The following is a 12,101-nucleotide window of genomic DNA, read 5'->3' on the forward strand; positions in this document are numbered from 1 at the left end:
AGATGGGCATTCTTGCAGGAAGATACCCTCCCCCCCCAACTAACCCCAGTTGTTGATACCATACAAATATCTCAATAGCATTTAACTCTGCCTCCCCATTTTTAAAGCTAAAATGCTAATTTGCTTTTCCTTTCATCTACATCTGCGACTGTGGCTAGTGAGGTGCCATCTCCATCTTCTGGGATCTGGGTCCCTTCTATCTTACTGGAGATGTTTGGGGGGATTTTTCCTCCTTGAAAAGGCTTCTATCTGGGCATCTTAATCAGCTGTCCTGTGATCTCTCCTGCCATCAGAAAGAGGGAAGTGAGAAAGAAGGGACAATCATCTGACCTAAAGGACAATTCATGTTGTTGTTGTTATGTGTCATCGGGTTGCTTGAAACTCATAGCAACTCTATGCACAATAGCTCTGAAGCCTGCCCTGTCCTGAACCAATCTCACTGTCTCTGACACACCTACCCCCATTGTCTCAGTTACTATGTCAGTCCATCTCATCCAGCATCTTCCTCTTCTGTGCTGTCCCTCCACCTTTCCAAGCATGATGTCCTTCTCCAAGGACTGGTCTTTCTTGGCCATATACCCAAAGTTGGGAGATGGAGCTTCAAAATCCTTGCCTTCAAGGAGAAATTTGGTTTCACCTCTCTAAGACAGGCCTGTTTGTCCTCTTGGTAGTCCATGGTATGCTTAAGACTTTTCTCCAGCACCACAGCTTAAAGACAGAATCTTCTGTCATTCTTCATCATTATCCAACTCTCTGATGCATAGCAGTAATTGTAAAGACCATGGCTTGAGTTAGGCAAACCTTAGTCTCCAGACTGACACCATTGCTCTTTAACACTTTGGAGAGGTCTCTGACAGCCGACTTCCCCTGTGCAATTCGTCTTTTGATTTCCTGACTGCTGATATAAAGACTGTTTATTGTGGAACCGAACAAGCTACAGATCCTTGTGCTTTTATTCCATAGATATGACCTTAGTCACAAAACCTTGCTACAATGCAAATGAAGTCAACTTTAGGTGCCCCTATGCACATGCAAAATCGAGTGGCCTTGTGGGTGCCAAATAGTAAAGTTCGACTACTAACTGAAAGACTAGCTTGTTTGAACCCACTCAGAAGCCCCTCAGAAGAAAGGCCGGGCTGTCAGCATCTGAAGGATGGTGGCCACAGAGTATCCATCCTGTGGCATATACTTCTGTTCTGCACATGGATTGTCATGAGTTGCAGTATTTGGTGCTTCCTTTTATTTTATTTTCACCAAAGTTTGGGGTTTCTCAGACTGAGGAAGAAGAGAGAATGAATATTAGGAGACAACTAGCAAGTGTCCTAAAAATTATGTAATTGTGAGAAAACTAAAGAGAAGAAATTGATTATTTTAGACCTTATATGGAGTCCCAGGAATCAAAGCCTATTTGCTTTCCATTATTTCTGCTGACAGGTAGGTACTGTTTCTCATTGGAATGGCAAAACTACTTTGTAGCCTTTGGGGAGAATCCTGACAAAGTAAACACTTAACTCTCAGTGTTGGACTTACTTCCCCTTACTCTAAGAAAATTATCTAGTTCTTAAAAACAATACATCCATTTTATTGCAACTTTGTATCTTTTTGTTATGTTTCAGATTAGATATTTTCTCTTTTTAAAAGCAAAATACATTATTTTTTAAATACTTTAAAATTGAGTAGTTGGTTCATTCCCTTTGGCATTCCTGAGGGACCCTTAGAGATTCCATGTGGGTGAATGCAGATCCCACACTCACTCTGAGTTGTGAGGTCAGTATTGACTGGAGTGATGAAGAGGACACTTAGCAGGGCGGGGTTCAGGAGGGATTGAAGAACAGGTGAGTGTCGTGTCCCGATAGGTTTCCCTTGTTGATGCTCCTTCTTGTCCACATCAGGTGGCAGCACGCACAGGTGAAACTGGAGTGAGAAGACGTACTCAGGCCATGTCCAGATCCGCAAGCAAGCGAAGGAGCCGGTTTTCTTCTCTTTGGGGTCTGGATACTACCTCCAAAAAGAAGCAGGGACGCCCAAGCATCAACCAGGTAGGTGCCACAAATGGGTTCCACTGCCATCTCACTTTGGGGGCGGGGGTATTATGTGAGTGTGTTTCTTTATTGACACTTAGTATTATCTAAAATCAGTGAGTTGACACAAAGAAGTCGGTTGTGGTGGATGCTTTTGACCCGTACTGATAACATCAAACTCTGCTATTAGTCTCTCACCAGGCTAGTCTTCCACCTGCATCCTTTCCAATCCCTGGTTAATTATAGACCCTCTCAAAGTACACAGTTCATACTGAGTCCTCAGAGTGGAGCTTGATGATAAAGCCAAGTGGGCACCCAGGCCCAGGATCTGATAAGCTGCCTTTGGCATGGGATCAAAGGCCGCCTCTAGGAAGTCTAGCACTTTCTTTGCCACTGACTCTTTGGGGTTGACTTTAAAGGGTACATATTTCTGCCTGTAGGAATGAGGACCCTAGAATCTGAGAGAGCACACTTATGTCGATGGCCTTATATCCTAAGGCTTAGCAGGGATCTCCGTGTATTGTAAGGGGCATTGGTAGAGTGGTGCATTCCCAAGCTCCCATAATAATATGCTGGGGCCTCTTTCTGCTATTGACTTTCCGAAGCCTTTCCTTCGTGCTGGTGTTGTGTGTGGTGAATTTACTTTCCATTGTTACTGTCACCCTTCTCCTTTGCTTTTGAGAAATTAGTAGCTTCCAGAAATGCCTGCTCAAATTTTATGGGATAAGGGCACTTGCTTATTTGCTCTTTTTTTTTTTTTTGCCAAGAACACCCTCTGGAGCCAGTTCCACTCTGTAACTGTGAGGTCCCAGGTGTTAGAGTCTATGGGTAAGACAGAGATTGTCCAGTGTATGGACTCTGGTAGCTTAGGAAATAAGGCATCAAGCATTTTGGAAGTCAAGACTAGAATTGTCAATTTGACGTAAGCAATTGGCCCTCCTCTGTTAATGACGTGGTGGCTGTTGGAACCTGTCTATGGATTTTAGGGTAGAAAGGCCTGGCTTTATGTAGAACAGGAAGAGTCAAGAAGACCCTCTGAAGCCACTTCTACTCGGTAACAAATGACGTCACCAGGTGTCCAAGACTATGAGTTGGTTTTTTTGATTGGTTTATATAAGATGAGGAGTTGGTTGACTGGCTTGGTAAAACCCTCCTTCTTTGCTTCACTACTTCTGGTGATTAGTATACTTAAGGAATGATTTTTTAAAAATGTTGGTATGCTGAGCCCTTTTAGGTGGCCAGGATGCTCTCCTTTTAAATGGGAAGTATCTCTGGCTGTTATGGAACTTGCAGGTAACCCAAAGACAAAAATGATAAGTGAGTGCCCTGGACTGAACAATTGTACTATTTGTTCTGTTATCTTTGGGGAGAGTAGAATAATATTTTGTTGCCATAGGTTCTGTTCCTGTGTAAATTTGAAAAGGAAACTGGAGGGAAATCAATGCTTTGTCCACAAACTCACACAAGAGATTTGATGACACTTGATTAGACCTGCAAAAGGAGGACATTAACAGTTAGGGTCTCTCTCTTCTTTGGGTAATGGTGTTGGTGGTTTGTATGTATGTGCTTTGTTGTTAAAGGTGACTCCAGTCATCGCTATAAATATGGCAGGATCCACTCTTGGCTATAACAGTCCTTCATTTATATGATTCTGGTTTATTGGGACCAGTGATGCTATAGCCCAGTTGCTACTGAAATATGTGATTAAGTTTAAATACAAGCAAGTTAAATTTTTAGCATCTTTTTTTTTTTTAATCAAAGGTTGATGTAGTGTCTTATAAACAGTTGTTATTCTCTCTTAATTAAAATTTCACAGACTTGGTTAAATCTTGTTCTTAGGTTGGAAAATGACTTTGAAATTACTCTAATTGAAAGCCCACATAAAACCATTGATTGATTCTTTTTCTCTTGGCCTATTTTTTCAGACCTCTGAAAATACTATTTTCTGTAAACACATCAATAGAAAATAACTGGCTAACTGAGTCAGTTTGAATGGACGGACTCTTCCAGTCTTTGACAGGGACAAAAAAGATTATGTTTCAGTGTGCCTTACTTGTCAGGAGAAAGAGACTCTCTCTTGTCATGTAGACCCTGGCAGTATCTGCCCATTTTAGCACCAGTGTGTAAAGTTCCTCACACGTAGGTGTTTACCTCTTCACCAGCTTGTTCTTGTTAGGTGCAAGTGCGTATGACTCAGAGTGACCCTATGAACAACAGATTTGAACCCTGTCCTATCCTGTGCTGTTCTCATCCTCTGTGTTACACAAGCCCATTGCTGCAGACACCATGTCAGTCCATCTCATTGGGTGTCTTCTTCTTTTGCTGACACTCCCCTTTCCAAGCATGATATTGCTTTCCAAGGAATAGCTTCTTATAGCAACATGTCCAAAGGGTGAGAGATGAACCTTTACCATCTTTGTCTCCAAGGAGCACTCTTGCCACACTTTTTGCAAGACATACCTGTTTGTTCTTTTGGCAGGCAGGGGCTATTTAATCCTCTCCTCCAAAACCACAACTCAGTGACATCATTTCTTCTAACCTCCTTATTCATTGTCCAGCTCTTAGATGCATAGCAAGTGATTGAAAAGACCATGGCCTGAATCCCATTTGATTTCAAACTGGTATCACTGACCTTTAGTAATTTGGAGAGTTCCCTGCCAGTGGACTTGCATATGTGAAAGTTCAGTTCTTCGTTCCAAGTAAAAATATATTAAACAGCAAATACGTGAGACTAGAGCAGACATTTTTTTCATCACTAACAAATTTAGTTTACTATTTTCGCTAGTTTATTTTCTTTATATTCAGATGAATTGTCAAGCTCTAAAAGTTAACATTTTTTGGAAGGAGAAGAGTATCAGAGATTTAATATACGAAGTGATCTAGGCTAAAGTTTTTATGTCTGTCACATCACCGTTAATATTTACCTGCATGATTTAGAATTTGATGTGGGAATATATATATATATTTATATTTTGATCTATAATGTTTTCTAATACTCCTGCTCATATCCCATCCTATTTCCATGCTTCATTTGACCTGTTGCCCCAGATGTTTTCTTTTTATTACTTAAGATGGTACTTTTGTGTATGCAGGTATTTGGGGAGGGAGCTGACTCTGTGAAGAAGTCTTTAGAAGGAATTTTTGATGACACCGTTCCAGATGGCAAGGTAAAAATAAACACGTGTTCCTTTTGCATCCACATGAACAAATGAAATGGTTTCTTGGAATATTAAAATTAAATAGACTCACTGTTAGAAACCAAAATTACCAGTTCTTTTAAGTTATGTAACAGGTCAGTGAGGGATAGAAAACCATTTTATGTTTAAAACTTGGTAATAATGAGAACATTTACCTGCTGACACAACATTTTCATTATCTGTCAATTGAATGTGTATGTTCCCACTAGAATGTAAGAGGACATTTTCAGTTCTAAGTAGCAAGGTATTTCATGCTACTTGGAATTCCTTTTATGTACAACTTCTCTTCCTGAGAGTTGAAGTCTTGCTGCCCTGCCTCTTTGCCCACACATACGCTTTTTCTGCCACTAGTTTGGTCAACTAATACATTCTTAAAAATGCATGTGCCTCTCAAGTCAAGTATTCAGTTAGAGATTCACAGGCTGGGTTAAATCTTGCATGTGAATTTGATGGTGGTTTTCAAACTACTCTGATTGAAAACCTATAAAGAGTATTGATTTTGTTTATTTGTTTGTTTTTTTCCTGTGGCCACATTTTCCAGCCTGTAACTAAATGGGCATCCCTAGTTTCAAAGACTGTAATAAGAATACCAGTGGCTCTTTATCTAGGGAGAAAGTGACCTTTGTTCTCTGGACTCAGGATCAATATTCCAGAATTCAGCTCTTGGTTGCCATGCAACCAAGCAGTTGTCATTGGTCACAGAGTCTGAACTGTCCTTAAGACAGAGACGTACCTCTGGAGCCACAGTGTGATGGGAGTTCAGGCTGCTGAAGCAAGAGGAGAGAATGGCAGTTGTGGAGGGTTTTTTCCTCCCTTTCATGCCCACACAAGTGATGGGTTAATATCATTGCACAAGGCAGCTGCCCTTGCAAATACTTGTCCATGGTATCTACAGATTATCTCTGTCTCTGACACAGTTACATTGCTGTGTATCTATGCAGCCATCCACTATTTTTTCATGTTTGCAGTTGGGTAACATATCATGTATATCATTATTTAAAAACAAAACAAACCAGTTGCTGTCTAGTTGATCTGATTTATGATGACCCGAGCAGTATCAGAATTGCACCCCAGTGGTTTTCGAAATAGATCATCAGGCCTTTCTTCTGAGGCACCTCTGAGTAGCTTTGAACCACCTACATTATGGTAAATAACTGTGCAGTCCAACCAATTGTGCCACACAGCAATTGCTACACCGTTGTTAACATAACGTTTAATGTTGGGCTAGAGGCTGTGGTGTTTCCATGATAGAATTCTTCTCTTCCATGTGGGAGACCTAGAACTGACTCACAGTTATGCACAACTGCCACTCATCTGTCAGTGGAGACTAGCATGCTGTAAGTCTCACGGACGTCACACAGGTTTTGGTGGTGCTACCAGACTGAGATTTATGAGGAAGAAAGGCTTTGGGATCCACTTCCAGAGATCAGCTGGTGATGATGATCACAGGCAGCTGGCCGGCTCCAGTGGCATGTCATTGCATTTGCAGTTGCCATGAGTGGAGATCTGAGTCCACAGGAGGTAATGCAGTAAAAATGTTAGCTGCCTTCCCCTGGCGTACACATCCTGGAAGTGACGTACATTTTTCCCATTTCTGTTTTATCATCCTCTCTACCACCCTCATCCCCGCTAAGAGACCTCTTTATCCCACTGCCTGGCTGGATCTTGCAGCACTGTTTCACTGGGCTGATCCAGTGCTAAGGGGCACCTATTTAATGTGGCACGTGGGGATGGAGTCGGAAGATTCCAATTATAGCTAATGGGATTTAGACAACTTGATTGCTTTTTGACAACTCCCTCCCTGGGGTCCAACTTATCTGTGAAAACAACACTATTCAAAGGCAGAATTGCAATTGCCTTTCACAACTGGGTATAGTTACTGGCCTTTACATTCCTCTACTTAACATTTGTTCTTTTCATGCATCGGAGTTGTTATTTTACCATCCTTAAGCATTTATTTGGAGATTTGTTTTCTTCTTGTAATGTGCGGATACCAGCCTTATTCTTGATAATCTGCAGCAAAGGTACTACCAGACAGTGACTTGTTGATAAACCAGTAATCAAAGTTCCTTTTAGGCTTGAGCATCACTGTGTTGTTAAAGGCACCTAACATTGTTCTTTCCACACACCTCCCTAGTTTCCTGGCATTTCCTCATTTCCTCAATGCATGGTGTATTCTCTGAGCTTGCTTGGTTTTAACCCAGCTGCTGAATTAGAACATAAGACACACCATCTCTCACATTCACAGATGTGATGGTTCCTCCTTATGTGGCACCAAAAGGGTGTATATCAATTAAAAGCAGTCTCACGTATGTTCTTTTCAGCAAGTATTCTTAGATGCAGAGGGAAGAGGATGGTAACAGTCTGAGGAGGCTTGTCTTTGCCTCATGTGCCATGAGGCAAGGCTGCGAAGCTTCCTGACTCCTCCGGACAATGGAGCTTTCTCTCTCCCAGGGTTGTGCTTGAGGTCAAAAGAGAGCAAGGAAATGATGAGGCCTTTAACGTAAACAAAACCAATCCCACTGCCATTGAGTTGATTCTGACTCCTTCCAAGGCTGTAACTCTTCACAAAAGCATTGTTCTAGGTCTTCATCCTATGGAGCAGCTGGTGGGTTCAACCACTAACCTTTTGGGTTAATAACTGAGTGCTTAACCACTGTACCACCAGGGCTTGTTCCATTGTAGATTGATATTGCTATACTGTAATTTTTTATTTTAGAAATTTTATCAAGGCCTCAGTGCTGCCTTTGAAACAAAGAACACACATGGTAAATACTCTGGCCATAGTAATTTCTGTTGTACATGTGAAATTACTATATTGGAAAAATAATAGCAGTAAAATGGAACTGAATGAATAACCTATTTCCTGATCCCTCCCCCCCGCCCCCCTCCACCTTTGAGTTCCCAGTAATCCATGCCACACCCCAGCTGTAGCTGTCACGGGTCTGCTTGATTTCTGTCTGAGATTAGAAATCCATAAAACTCCTTCCTCAGGAAATTTCCCTCTTTCTTAAAGTACCTTTCCATATTTTCATTACTGCCTTAAGCTGTGTTCTGGGATCTTTCTCAGGATCATCTGTGATCTCCGTGCAACTTGGAGTTCCTGGATGATACCAAAGTACTCTTTTGCTAACTATAAGGTTGATGGTTTGAGTCCACCAGAAGCACCGTGACAGAAAGGCCTGGAAATTTGGTTTTAAAAATCATGCAGCTGAAAAATCCCTTGGAGTACAGTTCTGCTTTGACACCACTACCTGGGATTGACTTGGCGGAAACTGGTTTTATGTGCTTCCTATGCAACCTGGGAATTTAAGATCATTAGAAGCCAGTTGCTGCTAACTTTTTTTTTTCTTCTTATTATAGAGGGAGAAAGAAGTGGTCTTGCCTAGTGTCCACCAGCACAATCCTGACTGTGACATTTGGGTCCATGAGTATTTCACTCCCTCCTGGTTCTGTCTACCAAATAATCAGCCCGCACTGACAGTCGTCCGGCCGGGGGACACTGCACGGGATACTCTGGAGCTGATCTGCAAGGTATGGGGCTACCTGGGATTGTTCCCCTGAGAACTGCCAAGTACTCTGCCAAGGTGGGCGTGGGAGCTCATTCAAGGGGAGCAGCTTTACAGCCTTCGTTCCACTCCACTCCTACTCGATGCCTATGGAACCACATGCAAAATAAGGATAGAGGAATTCTTTATCTTTGTAAAGGGATAAATTTAAGCAGCTCCTTTCAATATATGTATTTGGTCGATTTATAGTAATCCAGTTTCCATACTCACTGTGAAAACTTCATAGTATTTAGATAATGAATGAAACAGAAAATGCTTTATTGCCTATATATTTACCTCCAAAATAAATTTTAAAAGACTACAACAGAATATTAAGGCCATGCTTATTTTAAAGAATCTAAAAATGAATGCTATAAATATTTTGTTGTTTGTCTTTTCACATTTTCTTTTTTGCTCATATGCACTTACATACAAGTGCTCGAATATATCTAATAATATTTTGTAGCATGCCTTTTAATCCTGAAATGCTATACCATGGTTTTCTTTACTTAGGTTATGGAGAAAAACTAAGTAAAATATATGTGTACCACCAAGATGGGGAATTTCTCTTCCCATGAACACGTAATTGGCCTCATTATTAGTGACAAATGGTTATGCTCACTCCCCAGCTTTCATGTAAATCCGTAGAAATGTCTTAATCTTCTCAAAGGTAACTGCTTTTATTTTCTCACTAGGAAGTAAGGCCAGATGAGTGGCCTTGAGTGAGGGGAGGGGAAGAGAAAAGAAAGAACCTTTCTTAGAGTCTGTTGTAGCTTTCACGACATCAGTAGTGTTGTTACTCTTTTTTAGGAAGTTATGTCAAGGTCAATGAAGAGCTGATATAATCAATCCCATTTTAAAGATGGAGGAAGTGGGACTCAGAGAGTCTTGCGTATCTGCCCAAGGTCAAATGAAAGTAACAAAGGCAGTGTTAAACCCATGTCTGGAGACTCTGAACCTGTGTTTGATCACTGTGGACCATCACAGGAGCTATAGGAACCTAGGTGGATCACCAGGAAGAACTGGAAGGGCTGGAAGAATCTAGAATGTTCTAGAGAAAGCTTCATGTTGCAAATGATGTATTGAGACCTCTTCATGCAATGTAGTGATTTATATAAGTTTGAACTATATAAAAAAAAAAGTTTGAACTAACTTTTACTATCTTAGCCAATACCTCAATTCCATAACTCTATAATCAGCAATTTTTTGTATTTTTTAAAAAAACAAATCATTTGCATCTTTCTGAAGAACAAAACAGGCCTCTTCATACAAATGGGACAAAATGAGAATTCAGATAAAGTATGCAGAGGAAAAGTGTAAGGGCCACTTGCTTAAGGATAGCTTTGAAAGGAACTTTGATATAGGTGTTAAAAATAAATTATATTCTCTTACATGCTTTGAATCCTTTGTGTTACATGAGTTTGAGCTTCTGGAAGACAATGGTATTTTTATTCACAATTTTTCATTTTAATTACTTAACAAAATTGGTCTATTGAGGGTTTCTGCATTCCTTTATTTATAGATGAGCATAATTCTTTAGAGGCCCATTAATATTCTGCAGAGCTGTGGGAGTTATTCTCAGAACTGCAGCTGAAATTGTGGAAAGTAGAACTCTTTTTGTAGCTACCAAACTCCAGAAGGGCTTTCCAGGGCTGGCATTCTCTCTGGGGACATTCTCAGTACATTACCTTTAAAGTTAGAGCTAAACTGTTAGAACACATGTTTCCAATCACTATTGATTCCTGGAAAAATGATTTGCGAGTGAGGAATGAGTAATCAACCCAATTTTAAGCACTTATCAATCATTTAGGGAGCTCTGGTGGCGTGATCCAGGATAGCTGAGTTGTGTGCTGATCTCTGGCAAGTCGAACCCACCAGCAGCTCTGTGGGAGAAAGATGGGCAGTTGACATTTACATGCTTTGAAACCTACTAGAGGTCTCCAGGAGTCAGAATTTATGCAACACCAGTGGGCTTGGGTTTTTGAGTTTTCAAACATTAGGCTGAATTTAAGAGACTGAGAATAATATTATCCCTGCAACTTAGAAACCATCTTTTAGATGATGAAGAGACGAGTTCCCCTAGAAAGTGTTTCTTTCTGTCACATGGCATCATTAAAATGTGGATCTTTTAACACTAAAAGGTAGTCTCGCTCAATACTTGCTGGATCTTCAGTTCTTCCTCCCAGACATTGCTTAAAAACAAAACCCAGCAGGATGTGGAACAAAATCTCATGAGCTTGAAAATGGAAAATCTTGTGTACATTTGAAGAAGTTGATCGTCTCTGGAAAAACACCCATGCAGGATAAATTACATAGTGTGCTTGGGGCCAGGTGCACTTCTAAAGCTTACTCCTCCTTTGGAAAACACTTTATTGTAATTAGTGGAGCCAATTTTATTCTTAAGAGGGAAAAAGATAATGGGGAAACAGTACTACATGTTATTAGCTGTCTAATAGAATGGTTGAGTGTTTATTCTTTTTTAGAGGCACATTTAGAAACAGGTGATTGTAAGGATGTCTGTCTGTTATTTCATTATTGTCATTCGTAGCATTGGTGATGGTTGTTTTTGCTAATATTTAATAATCAATCTCTTTCTTCTGTCTCTTGCATTCAGCTCATTCTTTTTCCTATTCTATCTGATCCACATCATTTCACATCCGTTTGCCATCTGCCATCTGAGCACCAGTCAAGTTCTGGTATAGTACATGTTTCAAGATCTGCATTTCATGTACAGTTATGTTGTAGATGTTACTAAGATGATTGTTGCTAAATATAGCAAGTAGACCTATTGGCCTGTGGGTTATGAATTTATCAGATAATTGCAGTGATCAAATGATTGCAAAACTTTCATTCAATTGAACTCAAAGACATTATTCATATGTGATAGTGGTGCCTTTGATATAATGCTTTTGCTTTGTTGGCCTGTTGCTACAGACATTCTAATTTATATTGGCATTTAAAAAAAAAAGAAAGAAAGTAGCTTTATGGGGAGGAAAAATGTCTTTAGTTTTGTATTAACAGTGAGTGCATGCGTGTATCGGCATGGATTTCTGAATGCAGTAATTGCATGTTTGTATGTTTCCCAGAGAAATTTCATTGAATTGAGGGGATATGAACAGAAATGGAAGAGCAAATGAGAAGGCTTGGGAAGACCTGTGACACTAAAGTTTCTTTTAGTTAGCTCAAGCTCTTTGGTGAAAAAAAAAATCCCATCTTATATTTTGCTACTTCAATCTTGGAGTGAATAAGATGTGAGTTTTTTTAAAAAATGAAAAATGATTATAACTAACTTAAAATTTGTTCTGTAGTAACGTCTGGCTGTTTAATTTGTGGCT

At 40.2% G+C, this 12,101-nt stretch overlaps 1 protein-coding gene across 2 annotated transcripts in view; it reads left to right on the plus strand.

Annotated features, from left to right (window-relative positions):
* TIAM1 (T-cell lymphoma invasion and metastasis 1) overlaps positions 1-12,101 on the plus strand; it is a 177,461-nt gene that overhangs the window by 61,548 nt on the left and 103,812 nt on the right. Inside the window, exons 7-9 of one of the 2 annotated variants that reach the window (XM_006886757.1) lie at positions 1,893-2,039; positions 5,114-5,188; positions 8,582-8,752. In XM_006886757.1, coding sequence (XP_006886819.1) covers positions 1,893-2,039; positions 5,114-5,188; positions 8,582-8,752 — 393 coding nt within the window. The remainder of the gene's footprint in view (positions 1-1,892; positions 2,040-5,113; positions 5,189-8,581; positions 8,753-12,101) is intronic. The other variant, XM_006886758.1, reaches the window with a different exon arrangement.

This window comes from Elephantulus edwardii, unplaced genomic scaffold (assembly GCF_000299155.1).
Source record: "Elephantulus edwardii isolate Elephantulus edwardi_28Jun2011 unplaced genomic scaffold, EleEdw1.0 scaffold00051, whole genome shotgun sequence".
NCBI classification, from domain to species: Eukaryota; Metazoa; Chordata; class Mammalia; order Macroscelidea; family Macroscelididae; genus Elephantulus; species Elephantulus edwardii.